The sequence below is a fragment of the Salminus brasiliensis genome, chromosome 3 (genome assembly GCF_030463535.1).
Source record: "Salminus brasiliensis chromosome 3, fSalBra1.hap2, whole genome shotgun sequence".
Classification (NCBI taxonomy): domain Eukaryota; kingdom Metazoa; phylum Chordata; class Actinopteri; order Characiformes; family Bryconidae; genus Salminus; species Salminus brasiliensis.
This window is the reverse complement of record NC_132880.1, coordinates 31,149,096-31,176,226: the sequence shown is the minus strand read 5'-3', so window position 1 is coordinate 31,176,226 and position 27,131 is coordinate 31,149,096. Positions and strand designations below refer to the sequence as shown.

General features: G+C 40.3%; 3 protein-coding genes and 1 pseudogene across 6 annotated transcripts in view; 3 read left to right on the top strand and 1 right to left on the bottom strand.

The window, feature by feature from the left end:
- Nucleotides 1-1,248: 1,248 nt before the first annotated feature.
- c3h6orf47 (chromosome 3 C6orf47 homolog) lies at nt 1,249-7,256 on the top strand. Its single transcript, XM_072675885.1, has 2 exons — nt 1,249-2,918; nt 4,528-7,256. The coding sequence occupies exon 1, from the start codon at nt 1,979-1,981 to the stop codon at nt 2,888-2,890; it is 912 nt and encodes a 303-aa protein (XP_072531986.1). The 5' UTR covers nt 1,249-1,978; the 3' UTR covers nt 2,891-2,918; nt 4,528-7,256.
- Nucleotides 7,257-7,537: 281 nt separating this feature from the next.
- Nucleotides 7,538-7,690, top strand: LOC140552368 (U1 spliceosomal RNA; annotated as a pseudogene).
- A 1,609-nt stretch (nt 7,691-9,299) lies between these two features.
- ppp1r11 (protein phosphatase 1, regulatory (inhibitor) subunit 11) lies at nt 9,300-20,869 on the bottom strand. Its single transcript, XM_072675884.1, has 3 exons — nt 20,554-20,869; nt 14,704-14,812; nt 9,300-13,261 (listed from the first exon to the last, which is right to left on the bottom strand). Exons 1-3 carry the CDS (start codon nt 20,632-20,634, stop codon nt 13,083-13,085), a joined length of 369 nt encoding a protein of 122 aa, XP_072531985.1. The 5' UTR covers nt 20,635-20,869; the 3' UTR covers nt 9,300-13,082.
- vars2 (valyl-tRNA synthetase 2, mitochondrial) overlaps nt 19,533-27,131 on the top strand; it is a 24,347-nt gene continuing 16,748 nt past the window's right edge. Inside the window, exons 1-12 of one of the 4 annotated variants that reach the window (XM_072675882.1) lie at nt 19,533-20,231; nt 20,489-20,889; nt 21,067-21,131; nt 22,158-22,361; nt 22,441-22,522; nt 23,103-23,203; nt 23,845-23,966; nt 24,869-24,935; nt 25,487-25,584; nt 25,763-25,844; nt 25,998-26,117; nt 26,954-27,062. In XM_072675882.1, the coding sequence (XP_072531983.1) occupies nt 22,161-22,361; nt 22,441-22,522; nt 23,103-23,203; nt 23,845-23,966; nt 24,869-24,935; nt 25,487-25,584; nt 25,763-25,844; nt 25,998-26,117; nt 26,954-27,062 (982 nt within the window). In that variant the 5' untranslated portion in view covers nt 19,533-20,231; nt 20,489-20,889; nt 21,067-21,131; nt 22,158-22,160. Of the gene's footprint in view, nt 20,232-20,478; nt 21,132-22,157; nt 22,362-22,440; nt 22,523-23,102; nt 23,204-23,844; nt 23,967-24,868; nt 24,936-25,486; nt 25,585-25,762; nt 25,845-25,997; nt 26,118-26,953; nt 27,063-27,131 lie in introns of those variants that run through there. The other 3 variants (XM_072675881.1, XM_072675883.1, XM_072675880.1) reach the window with 3 other exon arrangements.

The following is a 27,131-nucleotide window of genomic DNA, read 5'->3' as shown; positions in this document are numbered from 1 at the left end:
AACTGGTTTGGTTGTGATTAAACCCAAAAGACACGGCTTCTTGCCTGCTATTAAAAACAACGCATACCCAGAGGTCCTTTTCCTTTGTTCTGGTATTGTACCTTCACAAACAAGCACGTTTTTAAAAAAAACAAAAAAACAATTAACTACATAAACTGTTAAAACCATGAATATATGCACTTTGTGTTTTTGTGAGTGACGAAATCCTCATTTTTTCCTTTTATTTTTAAATATTTTGTCAAATAATAGAATTTATTTTTGTTCTTGAGACGTTTTTGAGCAGAGGACTTTAATTATGGAAATGTGAATGTCATTGGAATGGTGCACAGTTCCTGAAATATCCTCTTCACGGTACGGTATAAATCTTATAAAGTCTTATTGACTGTTTCTTGTTCTTAATATTTTTCAATTATTATAATTCGTTCTTATTTAATTTATCATAATGATCATAATTGTTATTATACGGGCAATTAATTAATTAATTATTTATTTAAATTGTAATAATATTTATAGACATTACTGCTAACAACAACAGCGTAATAATAATAATAATAATAATAATATAAAGTATAATAAAGTAGTAGTAGTAGTATTGTAGGCCTTACGACTTATTCACTTTTATCTATTTCTATTTTTGTTCCGAAATTATTCGTTGTATTCTGTCATTATTATATATTATATATAGTACATCATCATTATTATTATTGTTGTTGTTATTACTGACAATTACAGAAACTAAACATAAAACAAAAAAACAAAAAAACAAAAACAACAAAAAACACAACTTATATACAAAAGGAAAAACTCTAATATAACAAGTGAGTCGTGTTAAATAATAATAATAATAATAATAATAATAATAATATAAAAAAGTAGTAGTAGTAGTATTGTAGGCTTTACGACTTATTCACTTTTATCTATTTCTATTTTTGTTCCGAATTATTATATATTATATATTATATATAGTACATTATTATTATTATTATTATTATTATTATTATTATTATTATTATTGTTATTACTGACAATTACAGAAACTAAACATAAAACAAAAAACAAAAACAAAAAAAAAACACAACTTATATACAAAAGGAAAAACTCTAATATAAGAAGTGAGTCGTGTTAAATAATAATAATAATAATAATAATAATAATAATAATAATATGTAAAAAGTGAAAATGCGCGTGTAGGAGACTTTTAGACCCGAGTGCTTCTCCGTTTACCTGTTCAAACTACATGACGTCAGCGTGAAGTGGGCCACACTTAGCGAAGGGAAGTTCGCTGCGGTAGCTTAACTAGCATCCAGCTAAGACAAGCTAGCCGAACCGGGACGCGATGAAGACCTGCTGTGAAGTAGCTGGTTTACAAGCGTACATTTACAGTAATAATACGTTCATTTTAAAGACGGTATATGGGGTTGTAGTGTCGCAGTAAGTTGGACCGCTGACATTTTCTGAAAAGTTAGCTAAAGCAGGAACCGGTAAAGCTGCTAACGTTAATCGTTGCTAACTCAGAGGTGGTGGCTGTGGTGGTCGTTGTTATTGAGAGGAATGTGGGCCAAAACATGAAAAGGGAGCAATGAGGTGAGGGTAGCGGCGGTGTAAATGCGAGGTTTGACAGGTCATTGGGGCTCGTTCGCTTGTTTTGGTCCACCGTTGACATGTTTTAGCGTTGTTTAGCCGGATACGTGTGCTTAAAGCTGGACGGGTGTGTCTCTCAGCTCGTCTAGATGAACTAGTTCTTCAGCACAGGTGAATGTGTGGCAAGATGCCGCTAATTATTTAGCTCGCTGACAAAGACAAAGGATGTCCCTTATAAGATATGATTTGGCCCTAAACAAGCTTTCCTACTGAGCGAGTTCTCAGTAACGTTGGTATATTTCAGTTCGTTGTCAGTGAACTTCAGGTAGTTCAGGTTTAGTGTTGATCACAGGTTTTAATTTGTCTTCTTTTGTTGGATAAAGTCGAACTGAAAGCCATGACAGCTGTTGTAGGACGTGTCTGGGCATGGGTGAGCCCAGCGAACCTGTATCGGCCCTGGGGCAGCAAGGCCAAAGCTGACAAAGCCTTCACAAGTGAGGGTCAGCTGAAAAGCAGGTGGAGCCTGGGGGGGTTGACCTCCTGGGTTTGGGGTGGGCAGAAGAATCAAACTGACCAAATGACACCAATTGAGGAGTTCTGGGAGGCAGAGGAGACACACAAACCCTTAGAAGTGGAAGACTTGAGTGCGGCTGAGACAGAAACCGCGGCCCCGCAGAAGGCTCCACGGTGGTGGAGCCGGATGCTTCCTTCTGCCTATTTCTTTTGGCCGAGATCATCCACTGCCGACGGGCTCCGGCAAAGGAAGTATACTGGTTGGAATGAGGCCTTTGAAAGGGACTTTGATACCAAAGACGGAGAGCTTTCGGACTATGGCACCCCTCCTCCGTCTCCTACACCGCTTATGAAGAGGCCGTCTCCGTTCCAGATCCTTGCTCGCACCTGGACAGGAGAAATCCTTCCAGAGCACTATGAGATATGCTTCAATTTTCTTCGCCACCTCTTCGACCTGTTTGTGGTTGGATTCCTGTGGACAGTCTCCCACCCTACTAAGTTCATTCTGGACATCCTTGGCGTCCAAGGTGCCCTGAAACTGTGGATCCATGGCATGGCCATGTTTCTTGTTTCATCTGTAGGGATGGCCGGTCTGCTGTGGCTGGTTCAGGAGTACCTGCCTCAATTTGCTTTGGTTTATGGCATCGTTCAAGCCCTGGTGATTTCCGTCAGCGTGCAACAGAGCGTGATCCTGGGAACGGGGGATGAAGGAGAGGACTACAATGGGGAAGACGTAGAGAAGGAGGAGGGATATGACGAGGAACAGATTGGAGCAAGTAATGGTACCAAGGAATGAATGTGCCTTGAATAAAAGTCCCTTTTGGGTAAGTACCCTCACACACTGCTCCACTACACCACAAGAAGAATCACACAGCTAACAGCACCCTACACAGCATGTGTTTGAGCTCTTTAGGGAAACATTTGTTTCCAGGACCAGATCAGATTCATTCTTTTTCTCTCTCTAATATCTAATCCAGCGCTTTCTGCTGATATCGACCCATTACGGAACCAACAGTATGCCATGTGGTGTCAATATGCCATTTCTAATTGTTGTTGTTTTTTTTAAGAATGTAATATTTACAAAGAAATGCTCATGACTCTGTGCATATCTCATGGTGGTTTTCCAAGGCGCATCAGTTCTACCATTCTGTTTAGTCCAGGCCTAACCCATTTGTTTCAGTGTCCTAACCTTTTGCTGCAGGGAGTAAGTGCTATTTAAATCCCGCAACCAGTGGAAAGCAACTGTGACATTTTCCAAGGGCCGTGAAACCAGCCTGAAATAATGATGTGCAGCAGCTTTCTCCATTTAGATCACTGTTGGAGATAACTCTTGCTTTAGTAGAAATAGTTATGTGTCAGTATATGAGAGGTGGAGAACATGAGGGTGGCTCAACAACCCCATAATTAGAGGCTTAATGGAGCAGAAGTGTAATTCGTCTAATTTAGCATGGAAAACTTGTGAATAGTATAGTCTATTTAAAATGTTCTGTTAGTTTTTTAGGTTGTTGTTACTCCGATTTCAGGAATTCTCAGATTTCAGGAAAAAGAAAATGGGCATGCATGTGGTGTAGCTCAAACATGTCTTGAATTAGGCTCAGGGGATTTTTGCCCTATTGCCCACCACTGCTCTGCAAAATATGAAGTAAGCTTGTCTTGCTGCAGATTGAAGCACCAGTGGTGATTCAACACTAACAATTAGTTTTAGTTTAGGTTTATTCTTAATCTAAGTCTAGAAAATTACCTTTTTTTGTAATAAAATGAAAATACTTTGTCTAAGGCCTGCCCTGGCAGTCAGGTTTAAGCTATAAACATATAGAAATGTGTGTGTGTGTGTGTGTGTGTGTGTGTGTGTGTGTGTGTGTGTGTGTGTGTGTTTTTTTTTTTTTTTTTTTTTTTCTTTTTTATATATTTAAAATAATTATAGTTTATACGTGTTTTATTTTTTTCTTCATCAGATGTGCTGTTACTCCTTATAGACAGAACCACAGTCTCCTTATAATGTATATATTAAGTTGATTGATTATTCAAGAATATCAGCATAATTTAATAATTAAGATACCAACAAAGTCAATCAAAGTGTTTGCTGTGAGACTGTCTATACACACCAGTCGACCTACAACCTTCACTAAGGTTTATGCAAAATGTGGACACCAATTACCAGTTCATGCACATAGCTTTAAGAAGAATCCAACTTTTTAGACATCTGGTTCTGTTTACAACCACTGTGACAAACTCTGATTTGAAGGTTTCTCCAATACTGAGCATTTCATTCCAAACAATCTGATGACTTTTAATCTTTATTTATGAAATTATGCAGAAATGTTGAGGAAATAGTGGATTTTCCCATCAAGTACATGTCAGTGATTGACCTGGAGGTGAATTGCATGACATTTTTAAAAAATAATTAAATGACACCTGTTTCTGTTTTCTCAGGTTGTATGAAGAGTGAGGAGTCCTGTGCCTAGCTGTGACAAAGCTACATCCTGACCACTTGAACAAAGCTAGGTCAGTAAGCAAGCCAAATGAGACTAAGACTATAAGATGCCATAGAGCATCTGGAGAGGACATGAACTTTACCAGCAATTGTTATTCAATGTTTCTTTGCCACTTTCACTACAGAACACCTTGATCTAAAAGGAGCAGTTCTGCTCCTGCTTTTACCACAGTTATGATGGATTTTATATGGAACCCTAAGAGCTAGTTGCAGCGGGTTGGAGGATGGATGATTTGAATCTCTCTCTAGCATTTCTGCCAGTGTAACTACAAACTCTGCAACATGTACTGAGAACACGCTACAGCATGTTATTTGGGTAGAGATACCCTGCCATAACATTTTCCAGATCATTTTCCCCAGAAACGTCTATGGGAATCTACACACCTGTGGGTTTTTGTTTGTTCGTTTGTTTGTTTGTTTTTAAGACAAAAAAGAGATTTGAAAGGGAAAGTCTGTTATGTTTGGTTATGGAATAGTAAATCCAGAGGTTTCAGGGTTTCCTATGTTTTTAATGTACCATTGTCTGACTCCTTTTACTATACTCCACTTACAGTATTTGTATTGAAATGTACTTTTCTCCAATTGTTTCATTGTCTCACAGCAATGACATGTTGTGTGTTGTGTTATACCTGTATTCACGCCGTGAGGCCGTACACATCAAATCTTCTTTTCTAAGGGTACTTTGGAACTTTAAGGTCAATAGGCCAGGCAGTACGGGCAGAAACAGTAGCACAATATTTTTTAAACGTATGATTGTCTTACAGTAGCGCAGACTATTTTATTTAGCATTACGGATGTTAATGACCTCATACTTCCCGAGCGCTGCTGCGCTAGGCTACAAACCGGATACTAGATATGGGCTAGCTCAGTAAATAAAAATACTGTTTATTTAGTTTTTATATATTTATTAAAAACTCTCTGAAGCACATAGGAAGTGACTTGCATTGCAGTTGACTTAGCATTCGAGCAATACCACTAAAACCATAAATTCACATTATTGAGTGAAACTAATATCGGTACACTTGTATATATCTGTAGTTCTCATCCCTGGCCCCGGTAGCCTGCTCCCAGCACACCTTATCCAACTTATCAGCTGATTGACCACCCCTTGTTCAGTTAAAGTGGGTGTGTTAATGTGCAGGTCAGTGGGCCTCAAGGACCAGGGTTGGGAAACACTGGTAAAGATGAATTATTGCCTAGCACTGGCAGGCCTAAACAACATGGAAGTCCATTCCCACCATTTCCCTTTCTGTTATTGAGATACCACATATAAAAAATGTAATTTTTATACTTATAAAGCTCTGGGTCTTCACATGCTTACCTTCATCCCCTGAGCGCTGGTAGAATTGCCAAGTGTGAAAAATAAATAACGTCTGATTTTCTGTAGAGCAGGATACAATGTTGGTGGGTCCAGAGCTTACCTGGGATCATCGGGTCAGGGCAGGACTACCTGCTGGACAGGGCTGTCGAAATGACGAGCTATTAAATTAAAAATACGTCATCATTTTGAGGGAAGTCATTATTATAGATGTTAATCATATTGTAAATGCTAAAACTCAAAACTCATCATTCAATATACAAATTTCTATTTTGACACTGCCACCAAAATAAAGAAGGAATTCTGGATTTCTCATTTAGCCAGATAATTCCAGCCCAAAGTTGAGGCCTGGCCTGTGGGAATGTCTCTTGGCTCAGACTGGCTTTACTAAGTTTAAGCTAACTTAAGCTAAGCTATCTGGCTAAATAGAGAAACCTTGCTTTGTGAAGGTCGAATGGGCTTTCATAGCCTAATGAAAAACGTGAAAGGCCACCACATTACACCGTATTGTATTAGTCCATCATTTTATTGCCATTACTGTTACAGAAGATTTGAAGTGTTTCTCTTTTACATTTCATGTTTAATGTGTCTACTCTTCGCAATATCTCATCTTTAGGGGTTGTGCATTTGTTTCTTTGTGCTATAATGAGATGAACTTTCATGAGATCTCAGTTGTTTAATCCCACATCATGGCTGCTTGTATGTCTTTTTTTCTACCTTCCTGAAGTTTGTTCTGTACACTACTTTTGTCACTACGTGCCTCATTACGACATGATTCATAATGGCTAGTCAGCAAGGGTTTGTCTAACAGCCGCATGTTTTGCACCATTATACACTTTATTTGTGGATAAACACCACAATGGCTTGGGTGTCCTGTCTTTGCAAGAAGTGCTGTCTTTTCAATGCTTAAGATCTTGGTGTACACCGTGCATGATTCAGTGCTATGATATTGTAGAACATCAGAGTTATCACAGTAAAAGGCATTTTTGAAATGGTCTGTCATCACGAGTACCTCCAGAGTAGAACTAACTGTTCATTAAAAAAGAAAGAAAAGAAAATGGACACACCTTCTGCTCAGCATAGTTACTGCCCATTGCTTACTGTCCTAACTTATTGAAGTGCACAGTCACTGTTAATGCAATGAAAGTGTATAGAAATGCTGTGTACATGTTTGGAAAGAGAGCTATGTCCTGCGTGAGAGTGGATAGACATGTGATGTGACAGAATATGAGCCTTCAAGCTGTCCTAATACATGAAGACCAACTTCTTTAATGTTCACTGTCTGGCACACTGAGCCTAAAATAGTATAGCTGAAATAAACTTGTTTTTCCCCTTTTTCGGAAGCATCTACGCACGTTGGTGTTGTGTGTCGTTATTTCATAACAAGAGTTGCTGACCTAAGGTCCATCTGGTTGAGGATCCTGTGGGAGTCAGTGAGGTTCGCTCATGCTTGCTCACAGACGGCCAGGAATAAACAAGCTGGAGTAGGCGAAAGAGAGTGCTGAAAATGGATGCTATTCAGTCCCCAGTACACCTTTCGCCAGACTGCTGAGCTACTGTTTGGATCCAATCACACAGGATCTGAAGTCTTAAGGGGGCGATTTTACTTCTCTTTAAAACTTCTTTTTAAAATACTTACCTGGCAGGGGAGATGCCATGATCAAGAAGGTGGTTCACCCAGGGTGAGGCTCAGCCATTGCACTCCGGTTGGGCTGACCCCTGCAAATTCCCCAAATGTGGGTATCTCGACTGCATAAGTTCTGGTAGTGGGGGACTCTCCCTTGATTATTTTATGGGGGCAGTGGTGGCTTAGTGGTTAGAGCTCCGGGCTATTGATCACAGGGTTGTGGATTCGATTCCCGGGCTTGGGCAAGCTACCACTGTTGGGCCCTTGAGCAAGGCCCTTCACCCTCTCTGCTCCCCGGGCGCTGGAGCTGGCTGCCCACCGCTCTGTGTGTGTGTGTGTGTGTTCACTGCCCCTAGTTCACTAGTGTGTGTGTGTGTGTGTGTTCACTACCACAGATGGGTCAAATGCGGAGGACACATTTCGCTGTACAGTGTACAGTGACAAATACTTGCACCTAAAATGTTCTGAAAATGTAGTCGCTGAGCGAAAAATGGGTTATTTTAGAGGTACTTGCCAACTCCCAATTTTTTTTTACAGTGGTGGTGACAGAAACCAGGGGTCCTGATGTCTATAACAAAAATGTAGACATATATATAATTTTTCTGAAACAAAGGCCGACCCACGTAAGACTATTTCAACCAATCAGGAACGGATACGTTTGCGCTCCTGCTCCGGACGGGGGAAGCGGAGGGGCAGGGGAGGTTGTGTATCAGGCATGTGCTACGTGAAGAACTAGACGCACTGTCAAGGAGAGAAGGTCTAAAAACGGCTTACAGCAAAAGCTGTAAACACTGATGATGTTTTTGAGAGAGAGAGATCTCTGAACGCTGAAAGGCTTGAAAGGGGATGGCTTGATAGGTGGATAACAGTTTTACAGTAACAGGTCAGTGTTGTTTTGTCCTGGTTGCGAATGTCTGAGAGAGAAAAGCACAACTGATTTGCTTAGCAGCAGCAAGTGTAGCTACAGTTAACGTTTGTACTCTCCAACGTAAAAACAAACAAAAAAAAACATCATGGTATTTGATTGTACAACATTTGAGGAAGGATTTATGGCCACAAAGATCTAGGGGGTGGAGCATTGGAAGGGAGCAGTGTGTTTTTGTTCTTCTGTCGAGTTGAAATATCAACAGTCGCTTTTTCAGAATGTATACAGCACCTTTAAAGTTGCCCTAGAATGTCCTGTAGACACTGTGACCTCTCCAACATGTGTACATTTCCGAAATAAACTTCAGGCCAAAGACTTCGTAAAACAATGTGTCAGACATGAGCATATTTATAACTATTTCATGTAATTATGTTGAAGAATTTATGTAGCTTTTTGAGGCAATAAACTGTTTACATTCACCATCACTGAGAAGAAATCACTCCAAAAAAAATGGAGTATTTCACACTGAACCACTCTGATAGACTTTGCATATTTAATAACTGAATTATGAATGAATTTAGAAAAATGTAAGTGTAGATGAATTAATAGGGGTTAATTAGAGACCACAGGTCTTAAATATGATGCAGATCCCATGCATGCTATTGGAAGACTTGTCTAACAAAGGCAACTTTCAGTGTTGTTTAATGCTTGGATTAGTGTTGAGAATTTGAAGATTTTTTCAAGTATACATAAGTTCAAAATTATGCATATGCAAGGATTCCTAACCAGGACTGATGGGCATGTCATAATAATCATTTAAAAAAACTCTGCAATAGAATATGAAGGATTGGGTTTTATCCAGCACCTGTAATTGAATTAAATTTGACGACACATGACAGCATCCACTTGATCTCTTTATTCACGTTAAATCAGCTCTGTTATGACTTTTGCTATGTACATACAAGTGCATTCACATCACAGGAAGCCTCAATACTTGTCTGAGCATGTAGTAGAAAATGGTGGCATACATCTGGGTGTTACAAAATTCCGCAGAGGAAGGACCTGTAAACAGTTGTAAGAACCTCAGAGGAAGCTTTTTTTTGTTGTTGTTGTTGTTAACGCTCTGCTCAGGCCCCCCGAATCCTTCACTAGCCTGTTTAAAAGCTCAACCTGAACTGTACAGATCTGGTTGGAATGCATAACCAACACTTTCTCCCGTTTTTATTCCACAGAAACATTCCCTGGGGGCCCTTATGTAACACCATAGGAGTTCTAGGGTACTTCATATTCCACCGCTTAGACTTTCCTCACTGCATGCACCGATAAGGATGCAGATGTGGCTCTGGTGTGTGCAGCTTACAACACAAGAGTGAACGTGAAGGTGAAAACCAGTGCTGTGAGTTTAACACTGCAGTCGTGACTGGGACTCGACCGGAAAGGAATATTCCACTACCTGCATGTTGACTCCAAACACAATTACTGTAGAAACCAATGAGCAGTTGCTTCTGTTATAAGCACGTTTTGAGTGAAATGAAGGGAAATGTGAGGAAAACTACTGTCTGTGGTAACTGACCATTTTCCACAAATATAAGCAGAGAGAGAGAGAGAGAGAGAGAGAGAGAGAGAGAGAGAGAGAGAGAGAGAGAGAGAGAGAGAGAGATCCTTTAAAAGGTGTCCCACTGTGAGGACCAAAGTGTTTCTACTACAGTGCTTTTCCCAATGTGGACATTCAGGTCCCCCTCTCACCAAACCCTGAGAAGAAGAAAGCTAGAGAGAGTTTCAACCCAATGAACTCTTACTTTCAGTGTTCGCTTTATGAAATTTGGAGCCAAGATACCAAGTTGTCTGGATTCAAAGTGTCTTAAAAAAAATGGTATAAAACTCTCAAAAGTTTTTGATTCTGAACTTTTCTCTACGTAGGAGTGCGAACAGTTGAGAATCAGAAAAAACACCATTAAAATGATCAGTTTAAATGATTAAATTTGAATTAATGTCTAGGATTAAAATTGGACATTGCTTTTAAAGTACTGTTAGTGTCTACATAAGGCAAATAATGGCTTGTCAGTGTCACACCACATTTATGATAATTTTTATTTGCCTGGATTTGCCTGTTGATTTAACAATAATGGAAATAACAGTTCATTCAAATTGAAAATGTCTTACATTATGATAAGCTGTAAAAAGCTGATTAAAATGGTTACCCAAGAAAACAACAGTATCTTATGAAAATCTTACGAAAATAATGAAGACATTAAGACAATATTTGAGAAATACCTTCTTTGTAGATTTGAGTATTAGGAAATCTGCCAAACCTGCACCCTGACGGCAACTCTATTTATTTGCGACCTCGTGCTGAGATCATAATGCTCCTGGTGCTTATGGTCTTTGCTCCTTTTAAACGAACATTTAAAAAAAAAATTTTATATATATACGGTCACAGAGGATGCTTTGATATTTGTCCATTTTTTTTAAGCCGTGATTTTGGTTCCTCTTAGCTCTGCTTCTTCTCCTGAAAGTTTCCATGGTGAAGCTTCCTTGCTTTTTTGTATGTACATGAATCTTTTGTCTCTTGATCATACTCTGATTGTCAAAGAACAGAATCAGTAGTTTCACTAGTAAACGAAATGACAGATGGAGAAAATGATACTGGGCTCATGTGGATGAGTGAACGTCTCCCAACATCTTCATTTAGCTTTTGCGCAGCGTGAAAACACGTTTCACTCAAAACACACACACTTGGTACAAATTCATACATTTAGATCATCGCAACAATGAACGTCTTACGTCTTCATAAGCCTAAATAAGTGTGTCTACACCCACAGTAATACTACTCTGGACAGGTTTCACTGTACTGCTTTGTCAAAGGTTCCTTTGTTTGTAATCTCAAAAGATTTTTGGATTAGCAATTATGGCTGCAGAATATATTGTTTGTTACTCATTATTGCAATCTTCTCCTTTAGGATAGTGGCGTTGCAAAAGGCAGCAATAAGCAAACGAGCCCTTTGCATTCTGACCAATCACAGTTTATCCTGATGCATTTTTTGTTGATGTTTTGATGAATCATGAACATTCGCATAGTCCAACAATGGGAAATCTTTTGAACTAAAATAACGCAGGCCAATCAGTGGCGTAACTAAAATCTTATGGGCTCTAGTGCAATGTGACAAAAGACCCCCCCCCCATGACATGTAAAGTGTACCTTAGAAATGTTGTTGTAATTACACATCATGTTCAGCTTTCTGACAGATCACTGGCCAAATAGGAGGGCTACAGAGATCCCTGGGCCCCTAGGACAAATAGATTCTGAACTCACTCATATTGAGTTATAAATTAATTGAGTTAGGTAACTGTGTGGAATTATAAATTAGAGGGAGATTAACCGATCAGGACTACGTGTAGAAGTGTCTCAATGATGCGCTTGTCATGTTAACGATGCCAGTATGTTTGCATCTATGTTGCATATCTTTAGGTCTGATAAAACGTTCAATTGTGAGGTGAAGACTCAATCTAATTCAGTATTTTATAGTAGCGTTACATAATTCCATAAGCGCTAGTTAAGTCTTGTACAGAACACTGGGCACCCCTGGAGTGTCTAGCTATCTTTTTGCTGCTGCAACACTGAGACTAACTAAGGATTCTTTTATCTTACTTCTGCTTCATTTAAGATTAAATAAAATTAAATAGGATGTGTGCGCATACTAATATGTGCGCACACACACTGTATATACTCTTACATGATGGAGTAAGCATTACAGTGAACACATTATCTTTTAGAAAACTAGGCACCGACTGGTTTAATTCAAAGCTACCTAACAGAACGTCCCGATACTTACCACTCATTCGCTAACAAAAGTAACCCCCCTAGCATCCTAAAGTGTATAATTAATTTGTTAGAAGTTCAATTATCTCAGCTTGCATACAGCCATGATGGCACAGATATTTGCATAAGTCATGAGAAGGACTACAAATGTATTAATATCTGTAGGAGGGGCCCAATAGTCATTTTAGAGGGCTCTGTTGCACCTGTGCCATTGCGCCCAAGTGTGATTTCCCACCCCGATTAGTTACGCCACTGAAGCCTCAATCTAAACTCCATGGATGGTGTTTTTTTTTTTTTCTTCAGTATACTGCAAAACAATATGTTCAATATATCATACTGCCCTACTCAGAACCTTGTGTTCTAACTTTTAGAGGCACCAGCTTGGCACCCAGTCGTTGCGAGACATTTACCACGACTTGATACTACACTACACAATCACTGCTCAAGCCTCATTTTGGGCTCCCAGATCTTATTTTTTCACTGGCATTTAAAAAAGAAAAAAGAAGAAGAAACAGTGGGAGGAGACAGAACTGGTATGATCTGGTGTGAATGTTTAAGACAAATAAATAATCACTTTACAAAAACAAGTAAAATCCACTGTCCTATGTACAACGAATCCAAAATTTCCACAGCATTCAGATGGTAAGAACTGGAAAGTCGTCCCACAAGTCACATTGCTAAAAGACAGCAGAAAAAAGAGGGTCATCCTGCATTTACCTACAAGCATCTGCTCTTCATCAAACTGCTATTTGAAACACAGCAAAATGGTGACTGGATTCAATGTGAGTAGTTGGATGTGAAATTATGAATGTGTTGTCCACCCTGCCCTTTACTTTTCGCCACCAAATAACTTCCCTTTCATGATTAGTGAGGGTTTGTACCGCCGGAGCCAGGGGGCGCTGTGGCCCCACCGCTCCCTCTCTGTCCATGACCTCTTCCGTGTCCCAGAATGCAGTGTGCACTGCCACAGCCTTCTTCGTCCTCTCCCTCACTCTCCGTGGAGGATTCTCCAAACTGCCGAGGCTTCTCGTAAACGCAGCAACCTGATAAACAACATTGGACACTCGGTGTGAAGATGAGGAGAAAGAAAGTGCTGTAAAGCTTTTACATCACCTGAAACCCTTCCATTTTTAGGCCTTCTCTGTAGAGCTTCAAACACAAACTGGCACTTTCATGTCAGCTGCTCTGGTGCCCCAAGCGTTGTACATGTTAGACAGTTTCCTAAAGTGACAGTTCTGAGGGGAAAAAAAAGCAAACAAAAACAAAAAACCCACAAATCTCAAAGCAGACTTGTGTATATAAGATCATACATAGACCTAATTCAGGCTGCTGTTTAGCTATGAAACATGGCTGAATAGCACAGTGCACACAGTGTCAGAAACCATTTCCACTGCAATCGGAAATGATTTAACTTGAAATGGCTTGAGGCAAGTGTGTGAATGGGTGGTTTATTTCCAAAGCTATCTTTTTTAAAGCCTCTAATACACTGGACAATCCCCCCCAAAAACTTATCAACTAGCATTTAAATTAAGAGATGCACGAGCAATCACAATCAGCCAGACCGATCACACTCAGAACAGATTCTGCGCTGGACACATTTATATAAGCGCGCCAGCGGCACAAACCCAGTCCCATATGTACACCCCTCATGGCTGTGACCAAAATGGCTCTCTATTAACCTATGGTGTATAGACCTTTCTTACGGTCACTGTGTGGTGCTTCTGCCCAGTTCTTGCACAGAGTGCTTGCCGGTCTTCAGCACAGACAATAGAAGGGTAGTTAACATGTCCAAAGCGAGTCATGCAAAAGTTCACAACATTTGTGTGAGCCTGCACGACTGCTGCAGCGTATCGTTTACCACTGCATGGAGCTCAGCAGCAAGATCATTAAACCAGTAAAATCGTAAAATCCAGCAGGTTTAAATATTCCACGTAAACATTGGCAACATCAGCAAGTTTAACACTCTTAAATCATAAACATGGAGTAAATCTGTCCCACCACTCAGCCCTGTGTTCACTCTGATTGAGTCTGGGCTGTTAAAGGCAGGTTGGCTGCCTTGTTAAAAATGACACATGATGCCTGAGAGCTTTTCAGCTAGAGTTGAACATTTTTAAGCTTGATGGAGTGGAAACTCTGGTAAGTGTGCTTGGTTAAATGATGGGTCTATTTAGGAACGGGTAGCAGTCTCAGCCATTGTTTACAACACGACCAGAAGCTGTTTAACGCTACTATTTATGCTTCCACATTCACGCTTGTTAAATACTTAAGGGACAATATATGGACAATTTTTTTCAAGCTTTGAATGTGCTTATTCTAAAATAGCTAAAAAAAAGGTTCAACCATGCGGTTGTATATTTAATAGCATTCATGAAAAGTTCAAGAAAATTGTTTTAAATAAATAATAAATTAAAAAAAGGTTCTGTGAACTGTCACTTTAAGGTCAAAGTCTCTACTGTACTGGATAAGAATCATAAACTAGACTTACATTTTGAGGACCTCCTTCCCAAGTGTTCATTGTCCACCGTGTCACTGGACCACTCCACCTTTTTCTCAGTCTTCCTCTTTCGAAGCTTGATGGTCAAACTTCTTCCCTCCTGTGGAAAACAGAAGATCCATGATGAAACCCAGACTACTGGATCACTCTGTAACAGTATTTATTCACCGATAAACATTAACGTCTCTACAGTCCATTAGGTCAGCTCCACCTACCATACAGGAGCAATTTGTAGTTCTATAGTTAAAGACTGTAAATCAAAGTATGCAGAGAAACTGCAAAGATGGACTACAGTCTGAAACTAAGGAACTACAAAGTGCAACTATAATTGTATGAGACACTGATATAATGGACAATGAATATAGAAGCAAGGAGGAGATTTCAATCATATGGCTGATCAGTGTGTTGTGGGTCAAACTCTTATTTGTAAGATAACAATGATAAATGTTGTTTTCAAATAATGTAGGGATTTTAAAATGGCCCAGGAATAGCCTTGTCCTGTTGTCCTTATAACCGAGCCCATCCAAAGAATCAGTGAATAGACAAGCTCTTTACCGTTTCAAATGGAATATTAGAGTAGGAACACACTGTGCAGTTGTTATTCCAGGACTAGGGCTAAAAAAAACCTGAGCTCAAAGCAATACTTTTTCAAAAACAAACAAACAAAGTTGCATTTTGAACATTGATGTGCTGGTAAATCAGCATGACCAGGCTGACCAGGTAATGTACAGAGAATAGAAAAACAAAAAAATCCCTCTGGGAAAACAAAACCGAGCATTCCATTAACCCTGCTGATGTGGGTGACCGTCAGACGGGCCCTCCCTCCTCTGAACCTGTAATGACTGCGACATGGGGGCGAAAAAAGAAACCAACACCTTTCATACTTGATAAATCACTGAAAGAAAAAAAGAAAAAAAAAAAAAAAAACACATGAAGGAATTTCAATTTCAGCTCGCCAGCCTCTACAAGCTGCCTCAGTTTAGGCAAATGATAGGGTGAGGAGTCTTCTACTAAAAAATGAGGAGAAACAACAAAATAGTAAGTAGGTTGTGACCTCAGCATCACTCAGCTTCTAATTCCAGCATCTGAAACGCCCGAGGCACAGGGGGATCGAGCCCATCTGCTCGCTAGCATTTGCGAAACAGAGTCTGCAGCCCAAGATTAGTACTTAATTGCAAGAACCTGATCGACTGGCTTTGCCTTACATACTCGGCGCTGTGCCATAGCTCTACTGCTCAACACCACTCTGTATGGGAACGCATCTCTATACCACTGTATCAATGTTCAGTAGGCATGTTTATATAAAAAAATAAAAATAAATAAAAAAATAAAATAACATTTTTAAAAAACAGCACACCCTAGCGCATCATAAAATGCAAGCTTCTCGATTAAATCCACACCGGTATAGAGTGCTACAGACTGGAGTAAATAACCCATTTAAAGCAGCTTATACTAACAATAATAGCAGACCACACCTCCTTTTGCACTTCACCTCAAATTCAAATGCATGTCAGCATGTGGCTGGCATATTTTTGATAAAATTATGCTTTTATAATACTGAAGGAGCTAAAACACCTACTTAAGATTCAAATATTAAAAATAAGGGCTATTTCTCAGGCAGTTGTTTTGGTGGGCAGTGGTGGCTTAGCGGTTAGGGCACCGGGCTATTCATTACAGGATTGTGGGTTCGATACCCAGCTCGGCAAGCTGTCACTGTTGGGCCCGTGAGCAATGCCCTTCACCCTCTCTGCTCTCCGGGCGCTGCAGCAATGGCTGCCCACCACTCCGGGCATGTGTGCTCACTGTTCACTGTGTGTGTTTCATCGCATGAAACCAAATTCTGAAGTCTGTGAATCGTTACACAGCATTCATAAGGCAATAATTTGTATTTTCAGTTTTATTTCAAGTCCCTTCACTTTTTTACACCGAAATGCCAAAAGTCATGGGATAGCAGTATGTAAACCTATGTATGTGGGACCTCTGTGAACATCTTGGGAACACCCAAACCTATACAAGAAAACATGAATTATCATGTTTGAGTGAAGCATAATCATGGATGCCAGATGGATGGGACATTCCATTTCTGAAGCTGTTCGGGAATATAACATTTCTTGATCCACAGAGTCACTTGTACTGGGAATACGGCACAGAAGGCATTACCACCCACAGGGGCCTAATGATAGCGACTGCCACTTCTGGCTAGAATTGTCAGTGCAAACAGACAAGCGAATCTGACAGAAATCACATCCTACAATCACAATCACAATCTACTAGAGTGCCCCTGTTAACACCACAATGCCAGACTACTAGAGGACTACCAACATGCAACGTGGTCCTAAGAGTCATGGTACTAATTGTTTTGGGCTTGCAAGTGGCGTAGACTTCATGAAGCCATGCACCACAGTTGCCAATAAGACACTATGCAGGTTGTTGATTGTTCCATACTGGTGTGGGGTGTAGTCGCATGGCATCGATTGAGACCACTATTGGGTCTACCTTAACAGGTCACTGACCAGCGCCTGCTAAATTTCACTGCTTGGTGACCATTTACAGAGGATAATCGCCATCAGGCTTGCGTTGTCCAGAAGTGCAAATCTCTTAAATACCCTAGATTATTTGCCAATAATCTGTGTATTTGGGCTAGGCTGTTTCCTGAAAGCCAAGCGTGGTAATGTGGTAAAGTGAGCATCAAACTGTGCAAGTTAAGAGGACCTTTTTTATTTTTTTTATATAAATATAGGTTACCCATCATGCATGTCTGCACTCACCAAAGAACAATTCCCCATATGTATGACGTACAAAATAAAACTGATTGTAATTCTGGAGGGCAAAGCTTAAGGGAGTCGTACCATAATTCAGAAAACAGAGACGGCAGGATCCCAGCTGTCCGCAAAAAGCATTAACTGCATTAGCAAGAAAGAAGAACCACCCACATAAACAGACCAGGTGGGGGAGGATTTCTTCACGAAGTGACAAATCGTGGCAGTGCTGATACAGGCTAGGCACAGTTTAAAAAAAAACCACAAACAGAAAACACCATGTCCTGAACAGGGGTGGGGAAAGAAAAAAATTAATAAATAAAAAAAATTGCAGGTTACCCAGCCAGCGAGCAGCGAACGACAGCACACCAAAGATGATAAACTCCTTGATCTCCAAGAAATCCATAACAGCGCAAATGTCTCGTATAGGTACATCATGGAGCAGAGCCATTGAGCTAAGCAGACAAACCGCACTGCGCATGTAGTAGGGCTGTAAGAGTGCCATTATCTGTAGCGGTTTCTAAATCCGTTAAGGGCTCCAAACAGCTGCATCTGATTTTAGGATCACAGGTTTAAACAATTTCTAGCATCAGTACAATGGTATGATGTAGGAACAATGATGAACATCAAAAAGCATGTGTGAGATCTACAGCCTAGAGGTCAGCTTGTAGTCTGCGTGGGCTACACAGAGCATAGGCTTTGCTGGGAAGTCGCATGGGGACATTTAAAAATAAATAAATAAATAAATAAATAGAAGTAAAATCCTTTCTCTATCAGTAAATATGTGAATGAAAAGCAGATGTGTGTATTCCTTTGCTTATCAGGGTCAAGTTGTATAGAAATATGGGTTTATTTTGGGGCTGAATGAGGCCGTGTTTAGGTCAGGCTACTGAGGCGAACCTCTGATGACCAGCTGTATCTAAACGTTTCACTGAAACATCCTCTCAAGATTCTGCCCGATCTGGTAATCAACAAAGAATGTTCTTCTTGAGACAGCTCAAGAAATTCAACCTGCCACAGACCCTGATGATCCAGTTCTACACAACGATCATCGAGTCCATTATCACACCCTCCATAACTATCTGGTTTGGTTCCTCCACCTCACAAGAAAGAACCAAACTCCAGGGCATCATCAGGACAGCAGAGAGGATCATCAGATGTAACCTGCCATCACTTCAGCAGATCTACACCAGCAGGGTGAGGAAGCGGGCTGGCAAGATTACATCTGACCCCTTACATCCTGGACACCTCCTCTTCCAGACACTCCCCTCTGGTAGAAGACTGCAGTCCATCAAAACCAGCACAACACGCCATGCTAACAGCTTCTTCCCCAGAGCTGTAGCGCTCCTCAACCACAGTGGACACCTCCCACTGTAAACCTCAAAACATACAACTGAACTGTACCAAACCGGACTGAACAGCTATTTTGCACTCTGCCTATTTTGCACTATGACTATTTGCACACCTGTACAGATGTTCTTTTCTGTAAATATATTTTCAGCTCTTTATTACCTTTAGTACTTTTTACTTTTTTAATTTATCCCCTACCCTATTTATTGTTTAGTGTCATTTTCCTTTAGTTTAAGACTGTAAATAATCTGTGTTCTGTGTTTTTTGTTACTTGTCATACGTGTTGCTCTCACCAAGACAAATTCCTTGTATGTGTAACATACTTGGTGAAATAAAGAGATTCTGATTCTGATGTGGATCCATAATCTAGTCAGCTCTGCCACTACATTTCCTGTGGTCATGAGAGACTCGTCAGGCAGAATCAATGAAAGTAGACAGGATTAAGGGAGGCAGGATGCAGGCACACTAGAGTGAGTGGGCTTTACAGTGAACGTGAAGCCTTCAGTCCTACTGATCATAGACTGGGACATAAAGAATAACAAATAGTGCCTCCCATATGTACCTAGACTTACCTCAAGCAGCAAGGACACGTTTGGTGCCTGAAGTCAGCTCATTTTGTTTTGCACTGGAGCTGCGAGGCTACTGCAACTACAAGTAACGGAGGTCTTTTTGGGTGACAGACTCCAACTACATTGGCCTCATAGCTCTTCTGCTCAACTAAGGGTTAAGGCCAATAGCTAGCTAGGCGGATCGAGTGCAGCTAGCTGAAGTTTATACATGTACAGATCATTTAGAAGAAAACAAAAATGCAGTTTTCCACTTCAGCATTTCAACCATAGTCAACTAGCTGAGCCCTGTGGGGTGTCTAATACTTTCTACCTTTACACTAGAGCCAGAGGCTAATGTAGCTAGCTAATGTGGGCTAGCTAGCTAGCAAGCTAGCTAACTAACAAGTCATGGAAGTGTAGGTCACCCAAAATCTATTTGGATGATGTAGCTAGATACATTAGCTTCACAGATCTGATGCACTAGTTACTTCAACAAGCCAGACACGTCTTGACCGAGCAACAACAGCTGAGGTAGCCGGTCCAGGCCAAGACAAGCAGGTAGCTAGAGATGATACGGTAGTGTCTCAGGCTAGCTGGCTAGCTAGTGCTAGGGCCATATGTCAACAGGAACATCTGTAGATGCAGCTCGCTTCAGTTCGCTAGCAGCTGCTAACTACCTGTGTTCAGAAAGGTGAAAAGTGACCAGCCTACATGCAGAAACACCAGCTACTACACCACTAGTCACAACCTTCAGTGTGGACCAGTGACACGGTCTCATGTCGCTGTACGATCACAGGCGTCGTGTTCTTCTGCAGGTCTTCGCTCCAAGAAGATGCTCACAGCACAGCTGTTGGGGACTGAGGTTAGTGATTATTTATATAGTGCTCATCGGTAGGCGTTATTTCTGTGGGCATTTTTGCTGTCTCATTCTGTTCAAGCCAGGCAATGACAGCCAGACAATTCGTGCAGAATTAATTACGACTGAAGATTAAAAAAATATATAAAAAAAAATCCCCAAAACAACAAACACGCCACTGTTGCTGGTCAGCGCCAAGTAAGCTTTTTAAAATACTTTAAAACATGTTGTCCTGTTCCTTTACTCTCCGGTACCCGACCCAGGATGAAGTTTTAGGAGACTCTGGTGTCCCGCCAAGCCGCAGTGAATGGGATGAATATGAGATTACCTGCTGAGGCGGCGGTGGAGGCGCGCCCGTCGGCACCGTCTCCGTTATCGTCTCGCTGGACGGACCAGGGACCTCCGCCATGCTCACAGCGGCTCACGAAGCTAGCTCAGCTCCCTCCTGTAAAACACAGCCAACCTTTCACACACAGGACACCTCCGTCGACTACCGACCTAGCTGCTTTTAGTACCTAAACGCATAGAAAAAGTGCAAAAAGAGGTCTAGCGCGGCCGTCAGACGGCGGGGTTGTTGCCGGAGCGCAGAGAAACGAAGCTGCAGTCGGAGCGCCGACACAGGCCGGAGGAAGCAATTCACAGACGGACCAACCCTTCCCTTCTGGTGCTCACCTAAATATCGGTCGGTCGGGGAACGACCTGAGTCTGTTCGCATTGAACTTGTCCTAAAACCCGACTAATTTATTATTATCTGCTTTATTATTGTGAGTCTGTGGCGCTTTTGTTGTGTTTCGGACACTTTTCTGTCTAATGCTGCTTTTCCTGCTTTTATTATTATAAGAGAATTTAGGGAACAGAGTGCAGTTTCCAACATGTCTGCGCCCTGAAACACCACACAGACTGAAGGTAACTCTGGCTTTACCTCTAATTTTCTCTGCTAGACACAATAGAAAATCACCTAATTCTATGCATACAATTTCGTTATTATATACTTTGCCTAATGATTAATTAAATATTTTTCCCTCCAGTAATTTCTCATTTAAATGACACATTCATTTTCCAAATGCTTTATTTTATCTATTGTCCTCCTTTTTAGCTATTATTATTTTTATGTTAATCTAATGCCGGGTCTTAATCTTTAAAATTCAGGCACTTCATGCACATGTCTTAGTTCTTTTTCATTTTAGAATCCAAAACAACAAGCTGATGTGACTTTCTATTAAAGTGTCATATCATGATAAAACAGAAATCAACATAAATAAAATACATCAAATAAAAGAAAACAACATAAAAGTCTTTGATGTAGTATGGAAACATTGGAAGAGCAAGCCATTTATTCCCCAGTCCATACAGTTCGTGTATGTTGGGGAAAATGTTGGACAAAATTGCTGTTTTTGAATTAGTTGGGTTTTTTTTTTTCATCACAAAATCAGATGTTATTAGGAACATTTCAGCTCAGACTTCCTTTTGAATGCAGCATCATAAAACATACAGTTGTGATCTGAGGTTTACATACACTTATTGTGGACATATCATGGCTGTGTTGGCCTTTCAGTGTTTTTTTAAACTGTTCCTTTTCTAGGGCAGAATGAGCGTACAACATACGTCTTTAATAAAAAGTATAATCTGTAGCCAATCATGATCACTAACAGGAAGAGAAGAGGTTCTTGGCCTTGGGAGGTTGTAAGAGATGTTGGGACTTTCTTCACCACTGAAAAAATAATCTAAGTGGGTGTATGAATACTTGATCCTGTAAACATATTTTTGTACCTCTTTAATAATAGAAAAGTCAGTGAAAGTCTATTCATGCCCTTGGTGAGGGTATGTAAACTTCCAGCCACAACTGTGTGGGATTTTATTTGTCAGTCTTTTGAATTAAGGATGGTCCCTAACATTGGTTGTTCCTAAGCCTTGTGCTTTCTTTGCTTTAAGGCAATGTGGAGACTCACCTGTGGCAGATCTCTGAGGGAAGGTGGTGAAAGTTTACCCAGAGTGTTGAGAACATGGGGACGAAGGCGCTGTTCTGCAGCGGAGCAGCCTCCATCGCCCTCCTCTTCAAAGCCCTTACATCCACAAAGGACTCAATCAGAAAAGGCCAAACGGAAAAGAAAGAGAGAAGAAGCCATACTTCACAGCGTAGGTTACTTCACTGATGAATAATGTGTCCGTGTGTAATTTAAAAAGTGTTACATACTGTTGACCTGATCTCTTGCAGAATGTGGATAACACTGGCATGAAATGGTCAGAAAAAGAGAAGATAACATACCAAGCTGCTGTCTTGCCTGGAGAGAAGAAAGGTACTTTGTCATGTTCTTGTAATTCTTGTCCTGTTCACAGTCATCCAACCTTGCTTTACGCTTAGAATAATTGAGGGAGAACCCTCATTTACAGTGTAGATGAGTAAAGAATTAATCAAAGACACCAAGAAGAACAATGTCAAAGCTATAATAATGTAATAATAATAATAAGACAATAAAAAGAAGTTATACATATTAGAACAACAAGTAAAATCAACGTGTGAGCTCCACTTCAGAGCATCTTGTAGCATATTCCAGCTCACTGGTGCACAATAACAACTAAAACATTTTTCCATTTTTCAAACATACTTGAAACATAATTTGCCCACTAGAGCAGGTTTGATACACCTTATTGGATTAAGATGATCCTACAAATAAACATATGCCAATCAGCCAGTCCTACCAATATTGATTGGGATGCTCTGGAGCAACCTCACATGAAACTAACATCACCATGCCCAATGCAAAGTGCGGCTAGAGAAGGTAACTATAGTATACATTATACAGTAATACGTTCACAGGAGGTCATACACTGAAACGTCATTTACACTGTCTGTTCTTCCTCTTTTTACTCCAACAGATACCACTCTACCTCTCCCCCAGTCCTACAGCCCAGCATATGTTGAGTCCTGCTGGTATCCATGGTGGGAGAAACAGGGATTTTTCAGCCCTGAGAAGCATGTAAGAAAGGAAAACATTTTAAATGCAAATCAGGAACTGCCTCCTTTCAATCAAACTAACAGAGAAGTGTGACTGATTGCACATCACAGAACACAGGCTATATCCTTCAACTCATCTCCATTCAGTTCCATTCTAAAACCCATATCCATACACCATACATCTTTCTTAAAAGAAAGGAATCTGATTAATATTTGATGAATACCTAAAAATAAGGAGCATGATATTGCTGTCAGTCAAAGCTATATCAGAACTAGTAAGGAATGATGAGACTTAAATAATTCCACTGAATTCTGGTGCTCAGCTGGAAGGCAGAGTTTAAATTGATTGCCTTTGTGTGGAAATGGTATGATGCAACTTTTTTAAAATACCTTGTAGGTCAATATTGATCTTAAGCTTTCAGATGAGATTTTTAATTGAAGCTTTTCGCTTAAGACAGGCTATCATGCTAAAACCCCTCCGATGAAAAACACAGCTAACAGCACCACATCTCACTGTGTAAATGTGGCTTCATCTTCATGACAGAATCAGCTATTGATAATAATGATAATATATTTATACCTGGAAATTGAGACATTACCTTGATAGGATCTTTTCTACGTTTCGCATGCTTCCCTGAAGTGTTCTATTTTTCTTTCCATCAGAGTGAGCTGCCACACGCCGTGGACAGATATTTCTCCCTCTGTATCCCACCACCAAACGTGACTGGCACTCTGCACCTAGGTCATGCTTTGACTGTGGCCATAGAGGATGCTTTAGCTCGGTGGTAAGTACTGGTGGAATTAACACAGTGGCACAAAGTCATGCTTTTTTTATACATAGAAAAATATGCATATTAGGCATATTATCAGAATATTATGACCGGCCATCTAATTGTGGGATTGACCACCCTTGGCTTGGATAAATGCTGCACAGTATGTCGTTTCAGCATCACCACCGCAATGTGAGCATGTGCAGTAGTCACACTGCATGGTGTGCAATGTCATGATAGGCAAATGAAACAATACACATCATTCTTCAACTTGCTTGATACATTTCTTATGACATATCTACCAGAGGCAGATTGTATCTGCTCAATGTAATTTATTTACATTTAATTTAATTTTTGATTCATTATTAATATCATGGTATGCTGGATCATTGACTTCTGCAGCAATTCCGGTTATTTTTTAATGTTACTGCAGAATTATACTGCAGAACAACAAAATATTATATAATTATTTTCAATATTGTGAAGCCCTAGCTAGGATGACATTAGCGAGACACTGTGGCATGGCCTCTGTTAGTTACAATGACCATATAAGTTGTACACGCATTATAAACTCACAGTATATACATATACAGTTAGTGAGAGATAATTTCTTGAACTTCTTGTTCTCATAAAACCTATTAATTTAAGTGATTGACTTTAGTGATGTTTTTAATTAATAAAACATATCATTACAATTATTAAAGTGCTGCAATTATTCACATGGCAACTTAATCCAAACGTTTGGACAGGACTGTATATCTGCAAGAATACATTGTGACATGGAAATGAATAGAATGGGGTTCACCACTGTAAATGTGTGATTATTGGATATAATAGCATATTTAAATGTTTAATCCTTTTAATCTGTTTAACCTTTCAGTGGTGTTGAATTTGCCTTCACTAATTTAATCATTCAGGCGACGAATGCAAGGCTATAAGGTGTTGTGGGTGCCAGGCTGTGACCATGCAGGGATTGCAACACAGGTACTTTTGTTCAGGATCAAAGTCACTTTATAAGACACACAAATACACAAAAATACTAAATACACAAGTAGATAGCTATACATATACTTTTTTATCCAGGAAAAGGAAATGATACTGTGGCTTAAAGCAACACTAGGTAGCAGTTTTACAGTAAAGTATCTGCTTCAAAATCATTGTCAAGTCATGCTCCACTCACCTGTCATACGAGAATAGCGCCTTTATCGTTGGTACTCCGGGATTGGTGCGCGGCTAACTGCACATTATAACTTTGGTGAAGTGGGCTGAGCAACACTTCCGCAAGAACTGCGGAACACTTCCTAACCATCATAGTCATATTTGTGTAAAATCCTGTAATATTACTCCACTGTCTCAGTCCACATACTTCTTTTACTTTCAGTGATAGTTACGTAACTCTCAGCTTGTCCAGAAATGCATGTGTGAAGCGCGAATTACACTTTCTGACTGTAGGGGGAGACCAGGAGCAAGAAATACCATTTCTGCTGTAATGCTGCTTTAAGTAACCCTGCCTGATTTTTTATTGTATCCATTAGTCTGTGGTTGAGAGGAGGTTGCTAAGGGAGCAGGGCAAGTGTCGGCAGGACTACAGTAGAGAAGAATTCCTGCAGGAAGTCTGGAGATGGAAAAAAGAGTGAGTCTGCTATATTTGTCCAGTTTCTTTGTGTTGTTTATTGTAGAGGCTTGCATATTTTTTATGTGTTTTTACATTTGTACACACACAAGGACATATTTAAGGGTGTCTCTCAATGTCTGTGTGCTGGCAACAGAGTGCCAGCTCAGTGTAATGTTGAATGTGCTTGATATTGTAGGAAAGGAGAAGAGATTTATCATCAATTGAAGAAACTTGGCGCTTCGCTGGACTGGAGAAGGGCCTGTTTCACCATGGACCCGGTAAGACAGCACAACACACCTATTTCCTTTTATACAAGCACCTTAAGCCCCACTGAGTATAATTTCACATGTCATTTCTTTTACATTTTCCCATTTCCTTCCTCCTTTGCCCCCATTTTGTTTGTCCTCCTTTCTGAATCTCTTTCCCTGCAGGGCTTTAGCAGTGCTGTGACAGAGGCCTTTGTTAGGATGTGTGATTCAGGGCTGATCTATCGCTCAGAAAGCCTGGTCAACTGGAGCTGTGCACTGGAGTCTGCAATCTCAGACATAGAGGTACCTCATTGTGATACATTGGACAGCATGAATACTACCTGTAAAAGTCTTAGAACACCTCTGTTTTTTCTGTTTTACTGACATTTAAGCGGTTCAAGTCAGCAAATGATCTGAAATGGAACAAGATCCAGTGATCTCAATACAAAGCTTCTAAGGGGAAAAACAAACTAAAAAATAATGTTGTATTCTTAACAACAACTGAGGTCTGTCAGACCCAAATCCATAAAAGCATCAAAACACGAGAAGAGAAGACGTGAAGCTGCAGGTTTGACAGTTTAAGTGGCTGTAAGAAAATATTGTGAAAATCATTGCGAAGATGGCAAAATTGGAAAAGCAGGCTCAGCTGGTCCATCCAGCACTTCCAGTGGACTGCTGGAAAAATGTGCAGTGTTCTTATACTTTTGACCAGTAGTGTACACTGATTGTCCACTTTATTAGAAACACTTGATGTATTCATCACTGGTCAGTTTCTGAGCCACTGCAGACCAGATATTATTTGTGTAGTGGTCCATTCTCAGCACAGTAGTGACACTGACCTGCTTTGCTGGTATGAGTGTATCAGGCACAGAGGTATCCCTGTTTTTTTTTTTTACACACATCACTTTGCATCACTGTTAAGCTGAGAGGGGGTCCACCACTCAAAAATACCCAGCCTAGTGCAGCTTTGTGAACAGAAAGTGACCACTGATGAAGGCTAAAGGACGTCTAGCACGTGGCCATTGAGTGTACAGCATTAGCTTTCTGGAAGCTAAATGTACTTTCAGTGGATTGGACACTAAATGCAGCCAAAACCAGCTTCTCCAGCTGAATACTAATGTGCTTGTAATTGTCTTTAGGTTGACTCAAAGCAGTTGTCTGGCAGGACTCTTCTGTCTGTTCCTGGCTACCAGAAGAAAGTAGAATTTGGGACAATGGTGACATTTGCATACCCTATAGATGGACAGGGTGTGTGTTCAGTTTTTCTACAGTTTATCCAAGTTCATTCCTGCTTTTCGTGTCAATATTCTCTATTAT